Raw genomic sequence first — 19,911 nt, 5'->3', positions numbered from 1 at the left:
AATGCATATGTGACTTCTAGAATTCTAAATGCATATTATATAACTTCTTTTCAATAAGTAATGCATTGTAGTAAATTGTTCTCCTCTTTATCTAAATTTAATTTCTGCAGTTTAAATAGAGTTCTGTATCTCAATAAAATCAAGAAACAATTGCTCGATTCTTATTGAAGCCATTTATACCGTTAACTTTCTAAATTCTTATTTTGTTAGGTAGTGCATAACACTGCAGTTCCCAATGCACTTGCTGTGGATTGGATTGGAAAAAACCTCTATTGGTCTGACACAGAGAAAAGGATAATTGAAGTATCCAAACTCAGTGGCTTGTACCCTACTGTACTTGTTAGCAAAAGGCTGAAGTTTCCCAGGGACCTGTCTTTAGATCCTCGAGCCGGGTTTGTAAAACTGTTAAAAATCTTAAAGCTTTAGACCATACCCACTGTGCCAATTCTTTAGACAAATTAATATGAAAATTAAAGTAATATATGAATGTGTAGACTTTTTTACATTCAAGTCTAGTAAATATGGCTATAGCATAAAAGCAATGAATTTAGAAGCTATTTTAAAATATCTACATTCTAAGTATTTGAACAAGATTCTTTTTTCTAAGCAATCAATTAAATGAATATTAATAATAATACAAGATTTAACTGAAGTTGATGCCTCAAATTGTGAGAAAGGGAAGACAGAGGACTCTAAAATTGTTTTCAGTGTTTATTTGGTCAAAGATATAAACAGCATAAGCACTCCTTTTATATCAGAAGACATAATTGGTACCCATAGAGAGTAAATGCATTCAAGATGAAAAACAGAGGGCTATGGGAAAGGCTGGTGCCGGAGCATGGGAATGGGGAATGCATTGCAGACTTTTCTGACCAGCAGATCACACCCATTAATGTGTCAAGTTGTGTGGTGTGTAGTGACAATCTATAGATTATAACTATTTTCATTCATTTCCAATTACGTTGTTTTGGAAGATATATGATGTAAGACTGCATTTTACACTACAGTGTATCATAATTACATGTTTAAAATTACTTCTATAGAAATTCAACCTACCTAACATATTTGTTATCATAACAAATTTGGAGAAAGCTGGTTGTGATCAAATAGAACACCTTCAGAGAAGCCAGTAGAGGATTAGTGTAGCCCTCTAAAATCACTATACAAAGTATGTTTTGCCAAGTAACTTCATTTATCATACTGAAATCACCATTATTTTGGTTATTGCTAATACCAATAGCAATTGCTAATACCAATAGCAAATCTCTGTTTTATGTCCCTCTTGTTTATAACTCGAAAATTATGATGTAATAATACATTTTATACCTTAATTTTGAGCATTAATTTGGCCGAACTATATGGAATCAGATAAGATTTGCATTGTGCTTCTGTTTCCAAGGTAGCATTCACATTTCAACTTTAACTATGTAGTTACATAATTATTTGATTATATTTTATAATATTTTATTTACTATATCAATATAATGTTCAAAAGAATTTTAACCAAAACAAATATAAGTGAGTGTTTCTATGAGTGTTTCAGTAAATATTGGCTAGATATTCTGAATTAGCCTCCATCTGTATTCATTCATAAGTTTGTGATTAATTTGATTATTTTGCCATTTTATCATAATTTTTTAATTTTGATGTCTAATTTGTTGTACTACTTAAAAACTCAAACTAATCTGGCTTCTTCTTCATGCCATTAATGGTCCTTTACTTCTTATGAAAGGAACATTGCGTGTTTATAAGCATTCTTTCAGAATTTCTTGTTTATGAAGCGAAGTCTGCTCCTAGTCTAGTGAGTGTAGCTGATCAAGCTCTAGGTTTTATTTCTGCCATGATACAGTTATTACTCCATAAACTGAAGGCAACCTTCAGTTATCATCAACATAAACCCATCATTAAAAATGTCAATTGAAATAATGAAGTATAAACTATTGAAGATGCTATAAAAGACTCCTTTGATTTCAATTTTGGATAGTATTTGTAGTATAATATATGCATACCATTTTATAACCAAAGAAGTAGATAAAATTAGATCTTTTTATGGAAAAAGCACCAGTTTTAATAGCAACAATTTAACACTACTATTTTTAACACTGTTTTCTGATTCCCCAGAGCAAGACAATAAAAGATCTGGATTTTTGCAGATGTAAAAAGAGCTTTAGGCAGAGAATACCATTCCTCTATAAAAATGTTGTATGGTCCCAATTCAAAGATGCCATCTAAATATATAAAATTATTTAATAAAAATATAGCTAAGCCATTCCACATTATATTATTACTGTGATATGCATGTGGTTTAAAATGTGCCACTGCAACTAACCTCTTATTTTCTGTAGAGGTATAAGTTCTTTCCAGACATTTGGTGAAAGATAAGTCAAGAATTGATGGGATCACTGATCTGTTTAATGCTCTGAAACAACCAAACTTTAAAGAGTCATTTTGTAGTTTCTTTCTAAATTTGTCTCAAAGAAAGATATGATTATATTTAGAACTTTTCCTATACTGTATATAAGAGCATTTAATCTCAAACTAGTTAAGTGACTTTCTCATAATCATTTAATTGGTACAATATTAACCTGGGGCTTTAATTTAGCTTCAAGGTTGTGATCCCACATTTTTTCTACTACGTCACATTAAAATTTTAAGTAACAAAATGACCACCATGGTTTGAGAGTGTGTTTTCCAGAAAACAGCCAAAAAAAAAGGGGGGGAGAAAGCTTGAGGCACACAAGTCTTGCATTAAACCTTCTGAATAGTGAAAGCTTATTTAATAAAAGTAGTCTACATGATGAATTTGTAATACACTACCTAAATCATTATAATCAAGCCTTATTCTTTGAAGTGCGGGGTCTCAAACACACTACCCTGAACTATTCCAGTGAGCTATAGCCTTAGCTCCATACTTTATGTCCAAAAATACATTTTTGTTTAGATTTTTTTCCTAATGATCTATTAACTATCTTCTGAAATAATAGCATGAGCCATTCTGATTTTGAAATATATAATGAGTACATGTAAAAGACACATCTCTATATCTATATATTTATTGCTTATAAATGTGATAATGCAAATCATTTCATAAAGATCATTTTATACTTATGTACTTTAGCTTGTGCCAGTCCTTCCGAGAATTTGGGAAATATAAGAAAAGACATACAGAAAGGAAAAATGGCTGGCTTGTTGACCTACTGGAATGAGAATTTCCTATATTGTGTTTATCCAGTTGTAGTAATATAATTTTTCCAAGAACACCAGAATTATCATTTCCTATGTGAAATTTCTTAAACTGTGTCTAAGTGGACACTAAATACAGAACACTAAATTATAAAACTGTCTTTAATTATGAATTCTTTATCTTTACTTCTAGAAGTGAGTATCTTTAGCTTAAAGAGCACAGTATATCCATGGTGTCTGGTAATGTCACTGTAGAGCCAGATAATAAACAGGTAATAGCATATACACAAGACCTTGGGGTCACAGCTCTAGAGACATGTACCATACCTCTGCAAAAGCAGATACATAGTTGAACTGGAAATGACCTACATGTTCCAAAGAAAGCTCTTGTAAAGAAGGAATTCTTGCTGTGAGGAAATGAGAAGCCTTAATTTTTAATTTTATGTTTAAAGCAAATAAATATTTCTTTAAACTTTGCAGTTACATTAAAACACTTCTCTCACTATTTTTAAAATTATAAATAATTGAGTATAGTATATTTCTATTGAGGTACAATCCACAAGAAATGAACATACATGATTATTTTAATTATTCAGATTTAGAGCTAAATTTAGGAGAAAGAATCCTCTAATTTTGTTACCTGAATTCTAAGAAAAACAGTAAACCCATGATACTTGTAATTTAGTTCATTTCGAGCAACCACTTCTTCAAGAACACAGAGTCTGTTGTTATGGTTACAGATATTCTTTTGAATATTAATACACAGTGTAATTATACAATAGGTACCATTTGGGGCTAAGACTGTCTTATGTGATCTTGGATAAATATTGTTTATTACCTGGAACAATTTCTAAATATTTTCATTGAAGGATTGACTCTCATACTAATTATCATGAATAAATGTTACACATAGATAATTATTTGGACGTTCTATTATGGAGGTAAAACACCCATTTTACTTATAGAAGATGCACTAACAAATTTCAAAGATACATGTACACTGCATCATTCTTATATATCCAAAGGAGAAAATTCTGTACCTTCAGAGGGTAACAGGAGATCCTGTTAAGAGCACACATACTCACTGGAATGGTATCATCCTTCAACAATAGAAAGTTTTTTTTTTTTTAATATTGTCCCATTTAATGAGTTTTTTATTTGGGAAGTAAAGTGATAATATATATGGAATCCAGAAACATAGTATAGTTGTGTAGGTATAATCTGATATAACAAGTACCTTACAGGATGGGTATTTTTAAACAAAAGCATATTTATTCATATATGCCATATGTAAGGTGTTGAATAATAAGATAATATTTCTGAATACTCACTAATATGCTTATTTATTATCTGAATTTGTTTTAACTATTAGCACCTACCCTTTGCATAATGGCATTATAAAAATAAGTTACCATTGATTTTTTCAAGATTTTATATATTTTAAGGCTCATGAAGATTAATTAAATTTAGGTTCACACAGTCATGGGAAGGCTTGGAATTTGAATGAAAGCAGCATTTTTCTAGGATTTGCTTCCTTAGGACTCCACATACCACTTCTTTGAGAAGATGCTAGTCTGAATTCTACAGTAGACCAGAGTCCTTATTCTAATCACACTACAATCATGAAAGACTAGCCGTTTATTATATATAGATATTATAATGGACTCATTCTGTGGCTCACATGACCATACAGGCCTGAAAAAGTGATGTTCTATCCCTATAAAACTGTCATGATCTGCAATTATGTCTTGCTGTGTTCAAAAATGTGAAAGTCTGCATCTCACAAGGAATTTCTAAGCTAATTATAAAGGTAGGTTTCAGGTTAAAGTAAGCCCAATTTTCCTTAACAATTCCTCCAATTACCATGCACTCTCTTTACTGTAATTGTAAAATATTCTGTTGTAATACTTTATGTACACATGTACTCAATTCACTTGAGAAGCCATTGAAGGCAAACATACTTTCTCATTCTGCCTCCTAAGCACCAGTACTTAGACATACCTGCTATGTAGTGTGGCATCAAAGAGTTATATCACTATGAAGTCTTCCATCTGCTTAAACTGGGTATTAAGGTGTGTTTGACACTTTCTGCCACTCACTTTAAGAGAAGTGCTGTCTGATTGTGAGTCAAGGGACCCTAAATCATCACGTATTATTCAACTATGCATGTAATAAATTAAAATGATTTTGTTGACTATTTATAGACTAATCCTGTAAAACGCTAAGGAAATAGATATCATTACCTGTCAGTGCCTAACAACAGCAGAAATACTTTCATTGTCCTCTTATAGGCTCCCAATGTCAGGCAGTGCAATCATTTCTGAAGTGTGTTTCAATGAAAATACAGGTTTTACAAAGCATTTCTCAACCATATCTCTTCAAACCTACCCTGACTAATAGTAGTCAAGAAATAAATTGGGGAAAGCAGAAGAAGCAATGTGAATTACATGTTCACAAACATATCTTTTAATTAAAGAAGCATGTGTAAGAAAAATGACAGGATGGAAGGCCAGAAGCAATAACTTGAAATTATAGCGAGGAACTGGCTGGAACTGAGTCCGCACATTTTAATAGCAAGGAATTACTGGGAGGAAATATTAAGGCACTTGAATTAAATGAGGGCTTGAGCTTCAGAAGTTTCAGACCTTGGACAATCAAGAGCTTTTGAAAGCATGTTAAACAGAAATTGGCTTTTATGACATAGCTTCTTAGATTCTACATGACAACCTAGGGATGATTTGCAAATTTAATCTAGTGCAAAAAAATCAGTGAGAAAGAAAATAAAAGTTTAGAATGGTGTTTATATGGAATTCAGTCCATTTGATATTGATAATTTCTTTAGTAGTTTCAAAATCATGACTTTCACATGCAATAGTTTTCAGTACTTTTGCTGGTTGCATTTAATGGAAAATTTTTTTGTTTTCAGATATTTTAAGTGTAACTATAACTGTATGTACCCAAATGTTCATGATTAAATAGAAATACAAAGGCTATCACTTTTAAACCATTCTGAGTTTAACATAGAAATTACTGAAATGTTACTTTTATATCATATTTACTTATATAGATCATAAAATGATACTTAAAGCACAAGTAAATTTACTGACATGAACTTTGTAAGAAGCCTGTAGGAGCATTTCATATTTAGCAGGAAAAGGTTAATATCAGTACTCTCAAATATGGTGCCAATAGGACATGGGGAGTGTGCTGGCTTATTGAAGGAAGGTGAAGTGCTTGTCAGTATGAATTCTTTTGGGCCAAGTTTCTTACTTTGTATCTTTCTCCACTCTGTAGTATGGAAAACAATGTGTTTTTCTGTCAGTTTATAAGAAGGATTGAGAGATTTTTTAGGTTATGGTTTTTTGTGGAAATATGCTGTTTTCAAAACAAAAAATAATCTTGGAATCAAAGACACAGAATATCGTTTTCTAAGGGATTTGGCAACTATCATTACTTGGTGATATAAAAATTTCCATGTGAGCTCAAAATGAGAATAGATGTATGACCTTTCACTGTAACAAATCTGGAGCTGCCTTGTGAAAAGTTGACTTCCTATTTCTAGATTTGTGTTCAAGTTTTCACCTTTAAGAATTCTCTTTAAAGCAATGCTTACACATCTTTGTGATCTTGAGCTTCTGATGCCCCTGCCTCCAATTCCTTAGTGACAGCATTAAGAGCATATACTACTGTTCCTGATTTCTGTGGAGCCAGGATGGAACCCAAGGGAGGCATTCTACCAGTTGAACTGAATCATCAACCTGAGAGTCTTCTTTTTGTTTAGTTCTTACTGGAGATTTATTTCTCCTCAGTATTCATGATACTTAAGTAGGACATCAATAATATTTGTAACATCAAAGAAAAAAATGTTAGAATTTTATGTCAAACGAGTAGCAGCATGATAATGATTGTTTTATTTACAGTGATTACTTATTCCAGCCTGTGTTTGATATATTTTTTTCTGGAAACTTTTAAATTTCATTGATTTATTCCTTTCTCTCTTCAGTATTTGGATTTGAACTTTGGCCGTGCAGATGGTGGGCAAATGCTCCTTAGTGAGCTAAAGTACCAGTAATGGACACTTTTAAAATTTAACCACACAGCACATTTTGTAAAACTCATATAGAATTATTTTTTTACAACATAATCTTAGTTACAAATCTTCAAAGCTGGGGAATTAAATGCTAAGGAGTTTACTTAGAAGTAAGAAAAGATCTAGAAAAACAGGATAGATTAATAAACTTCAAGTTTTGTTAAGAAAGGGCCATAAAGTATCCAGTAACTCAAATCTTCAGTGATGGGATTTAACTCAAGGAAAATTAGTTTAAATACAGCAGAATTTCTCAGTAATGTGTCGCCTATCTATTTTTGTACTTCACAGCTTTCAGTATTAATATTTAAATCAGGCTGATTAGTATTACTATCAACAGTATCAAGATAAATTTTACTTTTTTGCTTTCTCCCCACTGTCTGTAACAGACCTTCTGATACTGTAATTTAAATAGATACAGGTGGCTCTTATAAGCTTCAATTCTAACTACTTTGAGAAGCAATCCATTTAATTTGATTTTTCTTTATTTCATCATGTAAATGTGATTATATTTACCTGTATACTAGTTCTCAATGATAGCATTTACCAAACTAATGAAATGACCTCTATGGTTTTAGAAGCCAAAACCAACACTAGATATATAAAGGCAGAGAGATGGATGACACAACAATTGGTTGTTTTATTCTTTTAACAGTAGAGATAATGGTCACAATTTTACATTCAATAATTTTATGCATCTGTGAGTTTACATGTGTAAAATGAGCTCATAATCTATGTTTTTGTATATGAACAACAACATGATGAATGTTAAATGAATATCTCAAACAGTGTTATGTGTTTAACTTAAAAAACAAACAGAAATGTAAGAAAAGTTTTCACTGAAACCTGTCATGAGAGCCTCAGTTCAGAGATACCCCAAGAATTAAGTTGGAAACAGTGAAAAAAAAAAAAAAGAAAAATATTGTTTGATGTTTTACTCCAGCAGCTTCTGTGGACAAAATGGCTATTGATTTTTCTTTCCTAGGTATTTGTATTGGATTGACTGCTGCGAATATCCTCACATTGGCCGTGTTGGAATGGATGGAACCAATCAGAGTGTTGTCATAGAAACCAAGATTTCTAGACCAATGGCACTAACAATAGACTATGTCAACCGTAGACTCTACTGGGCTGATGAAAATCACATTGAATTTAGCAACATGGATGGATCTAATAGACACAAAGGTTGGTCCAGCATTATGAACAAGTCAGTATTTACAATGCAGAAAATACTATTTTAAATATTATTTTTCATCAAACAATTTTTTTAATTTAAGGTCACATTATATACATATATATACATATACATGTATGTATATGATATATAATTTTTAAAGTGCCTGTTTTCTTTAATTGTACTTTTCTAAATAAACAAAGGGTAATGGTTTTCTAAATTAATATATACATGTAACTTAACTGAATTGGAATAGAAAAATACTTGACTGGAAATGTTAGGTTTCTATCATACTATGTCAAATTAGTACATTATTTAGTACTACAGCAGCATCAACAACAAACAACTTTCACATCAGGATAGCATTTAGGAAATTGTACATATAATTCAAAATATAAAACTCAATACATCGTTTTTAATTTCTATAATGTATTAGTTTCAAAACTCTCAAATTTTTAAGGGAATTCGACATGAGAAATTATGAGCAGAAAATGCATATTAAGTAAAAATAGATGAAGACAAAATAATTAAAAAGAAGTAGGCATTTGATAGGTTAAGCTTCAGTAGGGGAGACAAACATGATATAGACATAGTAAGCTAGAAATTACTGATATGAACCCTTAAAATGTTGGAAAGCCATGTAGAAATATTTTTTAATGATTAAAGCAGGAACCTGAAATTGTCCTGATTTTTCATGAATTAACATTGCTTTGATTATTTGATAATTTGGTATCTATACATCTCAAATACAAGAGGTGCAGAGGACACAGCCACTTGGTGCAATCTAATTTAGTGTAATTTCTCCTCTATCCTCTAAACTTAGAACAAAGTTCTAGAACAAAGGAAAAAGAAACAGAAAGGGAGGAAGGGAAGATGTTTGTTGCTTGTCAGGGAGACTGAAACTGTGTGCCAAAATGAGGACCTCAGAAGTCTGGAGCCATGAAAATCAAAAGAAAAGACATAAAATGTCTCAAAGCCTTAGCATAATTTTTCCTAATGCCCTCTATGCTGGTGTTTAAACAATTTCAATTTTCTGCCGGGCGGTGGTGGCGCATGCCTTTAATCCCAGCACTTGGGACAGAGTCAGGCGGATCTCTGTGAGTTCAAGGCCAGCCTGGTCTCCAAAGCCAGTTCCAGGGAAGGCGCAAAGCTACACAGAGAAACCCTGTCTCAAAAAAAAAAATAAATAAAAAATAAAAAATAAAAAAAAAAATTCAACTTTCTAACAAAAATTGCTGAGAAGTTGACAGAGCTGCTCCTATACAAGAACGCAGTGATTAAGTAAGCATATGTAAAGCACTTAAGTGTTCACAGTCTATGAACATTAAGATACCCCACCAGGATTCATTTAGAGTAGACAATCAGTTAATATGTAAGTTGAAACTTTGATCACAACAAAACGAAATCACAGTTATGCTTAGCTTCTAAAAATTCTCTTTTACCCAAGGAATCTAACAGCAAATGTTCCTTGTAGTCATAGGTTGACATATTCAAAGTATTATCTGTCCCTACGAATACTGAAACTACATATTTACACCTATAAAATGGGCTAGGCTTCTGTAAGTATATTAATCTGTGATACAATTTACTGTACAGTAAAACACACAAGAGTATTTAATTGGTTGTTATATATTGAAAATATATTGTAGTATAAAATGTTTATCTGTTCTTAATATGAACTGTGGACATTTGACTATTAATAGGTGAAATATGAGCTCTTTTAGAAAGTATTGACTATATCCTCCAGATATATTTTAAAAATATATCGTGTATGTTACTGACTAATCCTCTGAGAGATTTAATATGAAATCAAATGCATGTTACATGGTATCTTGCACTCATTAGACTAGTGATGACTATGGGTAGAGACACAAAACAGCAAAGTGATATGGCACCATAGTATTTAAAAATGAAATATTTGACAGAGAGATTATTTTATCATGGTGTTACTAAGTTTAAAAAATAGTGTGAAGCACAAGAAGAGAGAGAAGCAAAGAGAAATTTGTTGTCTCAAGAAATGTTTTCTGCTAAAGAATCTCCCAGAAAGACTACTGAGACATTTTTGAGTGCCTTAGCTGCCAGTACCAGGGTACAGCATAATTACCTGGTACATCTTAATGTAGCCTGACTGTAGCCTGACTTATGCTGACTCCACATCCTGTGAGAGGAAGGTTTCATTTACTGTATTGGTAAAGATGTCTTTATTGCTCTAGGCATGGGAAGGAGGTGCATATTTGAGATAGAAAATGATACCTTTTGTTAATTTGAGTGACATTTTTCTCTAACCACCTTTCCCTCTTATCTTGACAATTATCATTACTCTTATTTATGTTGTTAAAGTAGAAAAACCAAACTCATTAGGGCAAGGAGTATTAGTCTAACAAAAAATGTGGGAGATGAGTAACAAAAGTTTCAGAACCACTTTCTTTCATACATCAAGTTTTAACAATGATGACTATTGATCTTGAAATTAAACTCAAAATAAAGATATTTTGTTTATCCAGATTTTATCAATCTTAACCATACAGTAGTTCTGTAAGTGAAGCCTTCTTTATTTGTATAGGGTTATTTATTTTTGAGACAGAGTCTCATGTATCCCAAGTTGGACTCAAACTAGTTACATAGCTGAGGATGCCCTTGAACTTAGGACATTAAAGTCTCTATCTCCAGATTACAGACAAGCCAACATACAGTGTTCATATGATGTTGGATGCTTGAGCCCAGGAATTCATGAATATTAAGCACTCTATCAACTGCAGTGCATTCCTACAAAATAATTTTTTATAGTATTCCCAATTCATGAACCTCTGAGATTTCTAATTTAGGTGCTTTGAATAAGTGACAGAATGCATCCATGTGCCCAGACATGACCACTTGACTCTCTTTGTTCCTTCCTAATTAGACTCCTTTACCCACCTCACATTCCTTGGATCCTGACACAGTATTTTGTAACAGTTCACAATATATTAATCAACATGCTGGCCGAGAAATGTCAAACTTTAATCTCATTTAGCCTTGTTCACTGTTCCTTAATCTACACACACACACACACACACACACACACACACACACACACACACACTCACACTTATCTAAGCATATATTATGTAGTGTTATATTATTTTATAAAATAACACAGTATAAAATATTAATATTATGATTCAATATAGTAAAATGTTATATTAATCTTGGATTATTCTATATGTTTATTTTAAATTACATATTCATTGGTTCATGTAAAGTTGTTATTTTTATTTTTTGATTCCTTCCAGATCATTTATTCACTCATTCCACAATCACTGTCCCTTTGTGAGATGCATTATATTAAACTTTGGAATTATGAAGATGAATAAGTCCCTGTCTTCTAATCAAAATTCAATGGGAAAAACTAGTTTTCAGATAAATGTCTGATAGGAGAATAGAAACTGGCATAATGAAAGTTTTACAGTACAGACAGCTCTAGGTTTTGGTGGGCTCTACCAGCTTTTCCACATGGGAAAATATGGAGTATTCTTCATATAGAGAAATGGCATATGCAAAGTATAACAGAATCTTGAATCATTGTAGCTGTTATATAATTTGTCTATGGTTGAAAGGGATAGCAAAAGTAGATAATGACTCAGATGAACAAGAACAAATTGGTGCCATATTTTGACAAGCCTATACTTTGTAAATTGGTAGCCATCCTTTAGGTCGTAGGGAGCCATTGATGGTGTTTAGTTTATAGAATGCTATTATTAGTTTTGACAGCAGCATGGAAAATGAATGACTCTGGAAGGTCAACCAATTTAAACACTGCTAAAACACTTCAGGAGAAAAATGCTTAAAGTGATTGTGGCTGGGGGACTAGGGATACAGTGTCATATTCAATACTAACTCATCAGCGAAATAGAATAAATTAGCAAACTTAACAGTGGAAAGATTAGAGCTGTACATGCTCAGTATATAATGCATATTATATATTTCCCCTACTAAGGGGAAAGTAGCCCTCTGTGTTATAACTGTTAGATTTCCATTCATTTATGTACTTTTCAAGAATTCAATACATCAAAGTGAAGTTCCTGAATCACAAAGCTCTGTTCTGATGAGAGATACACTGATTTTAGCAGCATAGAAATCTTTCAAAGTCCATTTTTCTAGCATTCTGAAATGTACATTAATCTATAAGCACCTTACTGTGAATATGACACTGAAGTGGTTTTCAAAAATATAAATGCTTAAGCATTACATTTGCATGAGATGACTTGAAATATACTTAATTTTTGATTTGGCTTTAAGTGATCATGTTCTAAACCTTCCACAGGGGATCCAAGTACCATGTCCACCTCTCATCAACACATCCATTCAGTTCAGTCTTACTGTCTTCAAGACTGCAGATGCTTCTATAATCATCTTATCAAGTGCCATGAGACCCATTTACATCAGTGAAGTTACTTCAGAGATTAAGTAATTAGTCCAAAGTCACATAGCTTATAATCAAGAGACTCGGATTTAACTGAGCTCTGCCTAGTGCCAAAGCTGAAATGTCTTTCACTTTTCTACAGACTTCTATTTGAAAACTCTAATGGAATATTTGATGCCTGCTTGTAATATCCCCTATTAACAAGGGATAGGATGTATGTAAGTGTACACACAGATAAAATGTATCGATTTGAGTATTTTAGAGTCCATTTAAATGATAGATTTCAGTATTTGCAGTAAACAAGCAAGCATGGAAAAGTCTGCCAAACAGTATAACTACACTCAAGTTTATGTCTCATAAAGTACTAGGTTTGTTTGCTTCTTTGGTCCAGGGAAAGGAATACCAATGTACTTAGAATAGATACTATTGCCTTAGTTCAGCAGTTCTCAACCTGAGAATCATGACCCTTTTTTAATGACCCTTTTATAGGGTCATATATCAAATATCCTCCATATCAGATATTTACATTATGATTCATAACAGTATCATAATTACAGTTATGAAGTAGCAACAAAGTAATTTTATGGGGGCGGGTCACCACAGCATGAGGAATTGTATTAAAGGTTCACAACATGAGGAAGGTTGAGAATCACTGCCTTAGTTTATCTCAGCTTGGGGAACAAATTCTGCTATGTGTAGCATTTTATAAACAATACTATCTTGTTTCTCCCAGTCTGTAGGCTGAGAAACTCATGATCAAGGTGCTGGCATGTTTGATACTTCCAGAATGTTCTGCTTTGTAGACAGGCCTTCATGTATACCCACATAAGGAAAGAAGGAAGAAACTCTCTGAGGCTCCTTTTGTAGGAATATTAATCCCATTCAGGAGCATAGGGTCCTTAGAACATAACTACATACCAAAGGCTACTATTTAATACTGTTACATAAGCCAATCATATTTTAGGCCTTTGCCCATTTCACTGAGACCATATCATACTATTCTGTCAGGGGTGTTTGATATTATAGTTTGTTATTTCCAATCTAACAGTAACTTCTGAGTCCAGGGAAACTTGTAAATCTTATTCTAGAATTTCTTTCACAAAATTCAAGCATTTTTGCCTTTCCCTGGATTACTAAAACAGATGACTAATGTCTCCAGGAAGAAACATCAGCAATGACAGTGTATATGTCTAACCAAGAGTTACTATTTCCACTAATGACAAGAAAATGAAATACCAGAAAATCCTATTGTGAACAAAAGTTCGTTCTAAATATTTTATCAAAGGACATGAATTCAGAGTTAGATCCCACTTTCTATAAGCTGTGTTCTGGAACTGAAGATGTATTAGGAAGATGTGTTGCCAAAAAATGGGCTGAAAATACTCTATAAGTGATGATAAGTGTTTCTGATCTTGAACTTTTGTTTATTTGTTGTAATAGTTTTCTTTACTTTTCAACTTGTTTCCAAGTGCTTTAATCTTGTATAGATAAGATGGCTGTGTCGATATTTACCTACAAGTTGGAATTTATATTAATTTACTAATTTCTATCATGAACATGTGTTTGATATAATTATAAACTATAGTTCATCAATGAATTGTCATTCATGGAGTGGATAATCTAAAGAATTGCATACAATTATGTTGACTTTCCTGTCCATTTAAATCGTAAGTGTATCCCAGATCTAAGAATTCTCATAATGCAAGGGTCAATATTAAACCCTGAAGTTTAGCCATAGCCTAAATCATGTGGTTGTTTCATGTAACAGTCTAGTTTATGATGTGAAGGGACTGTTTTGTGTGCTTATTAAAAAATGCAAACCATGGCTGGGTGGTGGTGGCACACGCCTTTAATTCCAGCACTCAGGAGGCAGAGGCAGGCAGGTCTTTGTGAGTTTGAGACCAGCCTGGTCTACAGAGCGAGATCCAGGAAAGGCGCAAAGCTACACAGAGAAACTCTGTCTCGAAAAACCAAAATAAATAAATAAACAAACAAACAAATAAATAAATAAACACAAACCATAAAGTGGTAGACTGATACTATGAAAAGGAATTATAGTTTCAACACGCTTCTGGGGGAAATAGCATAAAATACATTAAAAGACTCTTTTTATAAAGGGTAACAATCACATCACAGAAAAGAGACAATTATGTCTATGGATTGTGAAATCCCCAAGATTTTGCACTAATGTTTGTGGAAAATTTAAATATTTAAGGAATTTTATGAGAAACATAAACAATCTAATAAACAAGCCTCACTAGTAAGGAATAGTTTCTAGAATATCTTGTTCATGGTAAGACACTACATTTTAATTGTTTTGAGAAATATCCCTTTCATCAGTACACTGCAAAGAGTAGGCTTTACAAAATATTCTGCTGTTTATAATATAATTAAAGTTAATGACAGAAAGCAAAATACAGTTCAGTTACTATAGAAGTGTTTCTGAGCCAGTAAAATTAAGTGTAATATATAAAACTTCTCAGAACTTCAATGTCAATCATGCCTTTGATTTTGGAGCTTTGAATAGGACATGTTGTGTTTAATTGTATGTACATTTCAACAGATAATTTTGTTTTACAAATATCACATATTTTATACATCCCCTTGAAATATGGATATTAATACTTTTATTTGCGTCCTTGGTCACCTTCAACAGCGCCATTTTCTCACATATGTGGACATGGGTAAGCTAGGGAGCAGCAGGTATGCCACAGTTCTGTTGCCGTAGGTTCTTCAAGGCACTTGTCCATAGACAAGGACTTGAATGTGTTTCTTGTTAGGAAATTAGTGAGGTTAAAACAGAGTTATATTGTGTCTATATGCACATATATGTCTAGTGCACATGTGTGCATTCATGTGTGTTGGGGACAGTACACATGTGTGTCTTGCAGTAGGTCAGTATTGGGTATTTTCTGCTATCATTTTTGTTGTAACTTTTTGAGATGGGAGTCTCTTACTGAAGCCAGAGTTTGCTGGTCCTGCTATAGTGCACAGCCACTGGGATCCTTCTAGTTGCACCTCACTACCCATCTCTGGGGCTCTAAACGCACAGATAACATTTTGCTTTTGTCTGCTTCTGGGAATCAAAGTGAGGTCCCTATGTTTGTGAGGTGAACACTCTTACCCACTGTACCACCCCCTCAATCCCAGAGAAGGGCTTTTTTTTTTTTTTAAGTCAGCTATGTCCTTACTTCAGCTTTCCCCTAGGACAACCCAGAACACATTGGGAAAGGCTTGTGTAATGCATTCTTTTCTGGTTTTATTTCAGAAGCATGCTTCTCATGTTTGCTACTGGAGTTCAGATACCTTACTATGGAAATTCTGGTAGATTGATGTGACCACTAACCCCAGAAATCAAATGTAAAGAGTGAAGATGAAAGGCAGCAAATGAATGCATTATTCAGTTGGCCATGACTTATCAGCACTGCCATCTATGATATTGAGATCAACTCTGAGGTGCCTTAGAGAAATGGGCAAGAAGTGTGCATGCTCATGCAGCATTGGCCAAATTGTTCCATAGATCATTTTCTAAGTTCTGGTCAGACAGAATCTTATTGGTGTCAGGGAATTACCTCTACAATGATGTGTGCAGGCAATTTTCAATTTTGTGCCTAGAAAATTTTCAGTATTAGAAGACCAGCAGTGGACAACCTCCACTTGCATCTCATAGTATTTATCTATCAGAGCTGTGATCTTGGGAAGGGAAAATCTAGGTCACATAATATGTTTGCTCCTGCTCAGAAGTTGGGGTCAGTCTCGTCATTGAGTGGTCAGGCTAACAGCTCTGCTGCTCTGGAGTATGAAAGGTAGTAACTGGAGAGTTCCATATGGCACTCAAGGGACTAGAGCAGGACTTCATTGAAGCTGGTAGTTTTCAATTCTTTAAAGAAATGTCTTGGTTCTTCTCCCTTTCTTAGCCTTGAAGGGGGATGCTTAGCAGTTTTTTCTGAATAGTGTTTGAATGATCTGCATGCTGACACACCAAGTATAGTTGAGTTGGACCCAAAGCAAAGAAGACAAAATAAACTGGACAGTGGTGGTACACACCCTTAGTCCCTGCACTCGGGAGGCAAAGGCAAGCAGGTCTCTGTGAGTTTGAGGCCAGCCTGCTCTAAAGTGAGAGTTCCAGGAAAATCAGGGCTACACTGAGAAATCCTCTCTCCAAACACCAAAATAAAAAAAAGAAAGAAGACAGATAAATAAAATAAAGGTGAAGAAGCCAATCTTCATGAATTTCATCCTGTTTTTAATTATCTATTGGTAATCTCAGGCCCAAACAAAGAATCATTACCATTAGTAAAAAGCAGCCATAAGATACATGTTAGAATTGCAGAAAAGCAAGGAGCCAAGAATTCCTGAAAAAGATTCCATAAGATGTCTGTCTCTTGTGTGACTTTTCCTAGGTATTTGTAAACAACTGTCTGTGCACCCTAAAGAAGGTTCAAATGACTGTGTGAATAAATGAATCCACACTGCTTGGTGGAGAATGAGTTACTACAGTTATAGTAGAGGCACAGGTGAGGGGTTACTTATCAGAGCATGGATAATTGAAAGAAAGCTGCATCATAGAAAATCCTACTGCAGTATGGGTATTGACTCATACATAGAAGCAGCATCCTTGACTTCCCTGCATAACTTATGGGCAATTCCCCTCCTTTGGAAAGAGTCTCATCTTCCTAGTAAAGTAAGAGGTAACTGCTGATGTATTCCTACTAAGAGGCCTAGTGAATGATGTAGCTTTCTGAGATTCCTGGGCCATGTAAGTTTCTTTAGCACTCTGAGTCATGTTTGTCCCATTGTCTTGGAGAGCCTCTTTCAGTTTGGGGGAGGCAGGCACACAACATTGTTGAGTGATTACATGCTTAATATTTTAAAATATTTTCTAAAAATGTATTTCTAGGGGCAGAGGAGATGGCTTAACATTTAAGAGTATTTGCTGATCTTGCAAAGGGCCCTGGTTCATTTCCCAGTGGTCAAGTGAAGGCTTATGACCATTTGATCTGTAACTACAGTTATTGTCTGTCTGATACAATTTTCTGGCCTACACAGACACCAGGCACACATGTGGTACACATACACACATGCAGACAAATAAGCAAAGGCATAAAAATATAAAATCTTAAAAGTAAGTTCCTAATGTACACATGTAGAAAAGCGTAACTCTTACATGTACTGATAAGTTGAGAAACCGTGTTTCCTATTGCCCATGTCACTTGGCATCTTCACTAGAAAGATCCAGAATACTACAGAAATGCATGGGTCTGCCTTTTTAAAGTTTCAGAAACAATGTTTCAGAAGATTATTCAGAGATTATAGTGGTATCATCATGAGAAGATCCATTCAGGGAAAGCCTTTTTAAAAATTAATACTCTAATTCTTACAGTCTCATTCATAACACTGCAGATGATGTCACATTTATCAGTGCGATCTGTTTTTAGAGCTTGAATTACTGAAAAGACCATATCTGACTCATATTATGATAATTTAAAAACAGGTAAAAGACAATAATGTGCTGAGTTGTATACAACCAATATTACCAATGTATGTCAGGGATCTGTATCACTTGAATGTAGACAAAGAGATACAAGAAATGCTCCATAAGGATGTACCACAAATGCCTCTTAATAATTTTAGAAGATTTCTGAATATAACACAGGACAAAAATTTAAACATGTAATGACCCAGCCCACTAAGGAGGCAACTGGAATTTTATTAGTAAAGTATTCAAAGGCAGCCTACTGTATTAGAATCCCAGCCAGTATTTGCTTAGGTTAATCTATGTTCTAAGACATGTGCTGAATCAAGAAGTTTGTTTTTTTGGTTACAGAGTGACCTCACTGAAAGAAACATTGTATTTTTACTGGGAAAAAAAAAAAAGCTTTTCCCTTTTCTGATATTTAGAAACATTGTCTGGCCTTAATTGTTCCTAGAATTTCTTAAGGCTTTTATTCTTTTAGAACAATAGAGTTTTAGATTCATTTGCTTTAAATTTATTGTGTAGGGGCATTACTTAAAATTAAGCAAGAATGCATTAAAGGCAAGAAAAATGTTTATAGGGGAGAATAGCAAATACAGATTTCAAGTCTTTGAAGATAAAATTATTGAAAAGATTACACAAGCCGGGTGGTGGTGGCACACGCCTTTAATGCCAGCAGTCGGGAGGCAGAGGCAGGCGGATCTTTGTGAGTTCAAGGCCAGCCTGGTCTACCAAGCGAGTTCCAGGAAAGGTGCAAAGTTACACAGAGAAACCCTGTCTCGAAAAACCAAAAAAAAAAAAAAAGATTACACAAGCAACTCTCAAGGGGGCTGACAAAGGAGACAGAGTCTTGCCTCTGAGAGTACATTACATCTTAGTTGTTTTATTTGATGATGCTATTTGTAACTGTCTCTGCCTTAATTCAATGAAGATCAGTGTACCCTGGACATTTCTCAGCTACCCACTCTTCTCTGTTAGTCTTCATGAGCTAGAAACTGTGCCTTCCATCTATTGGTCATTGTCCGTTCTTTTTTGAAATGAAAATGAATATTTCATTTTCTCTTGCATGATAAACTCTTTCTCCCCACATCTAATTTTAGCATCTCTTTCCCAGCCTGTGTGTTTCCCTTATCCTTGTTCAACCTCAGTTTATACTCCTTAATGCTGATTATTTTCTGATTCATCTCATTCCTTTTGGCTGTCATTTTAATTCACACTCTACCTTCATACTAGTGTCCATCCTTTTTTAAAAGGTACTAAGAAAAATGGTTATGTGGAGGAATTTTAGAATATGTGACTAGTGACGTTCTCTGCTACAAACTGTTGTCTGGCTGAAAAGTGTGATTATTTGTCAAAGGGGTGGAGGCTGTTGGTGGGTTTTGAATGAAGAAGAGACACACTAGAAAATTTAGTAAACCTAGCATATTAATTGGAGGGCTCTAGTTCTCTATATGTGAGGATCTGCCCTTGCCTACTTCTGTGAGGCAGATACCTTAATTACATTTACCAGGACATTTTAGTGTCTGGGTTCAAGTTAGCTTCACTTCATGGAGCATTGACAGAATATTTGATGATGTAGAAGAGAAAAG

The 19,911-nt window shown here is 33.9% G+C and overlaps 1 protein-coding gene across 7 annotated transcripts in view; it reads left to right on the top strand.

Annotated features, from left to right (window-relative positions):
• Lrp1b (LDL receptor related protein 1B) overlaps positions 1–19,911 on the top strand; it is a 1,919,409-nt gene that overhangs the window by 1,660,547 nt on the left and 238,951 nt on the right. For all 7 annotated transcript variants that reach the window (XM_036183000.1, XM_036183003.1, XM_036182999.1 and 4 more), the window contains 2 exons: positions 211–392; positions 8,256–8,455. In XM_036183000.1, the coding sequence (XP_036038893.1) occupies positions 211–392; positions 8,256–8,455 (382 nt within the window). The remainder of the gene's footprint in view (positions 1–210; positions 393–8,255; positions 8,456–19,911) is intronic.

The sequence above is a fragment of the Onychomys torridus genome, chromosome 4 (genome assembly GCF_903995425.1).
Source record: "Onychomys torridus chromosome 4, mOncTor1.1, whole genome shotgun sequence".
NCBI lineage: Eukaryota > Metazoa > Chordata > Mammalia > Rodentia > Cricetidae > Onychomys > Onychomys torridus.
The sequence above is the reverse complement of the archived record's forward strand: the minus strand, read 5'-3'. Positions and strand labels throughout refer to the sequence as shown.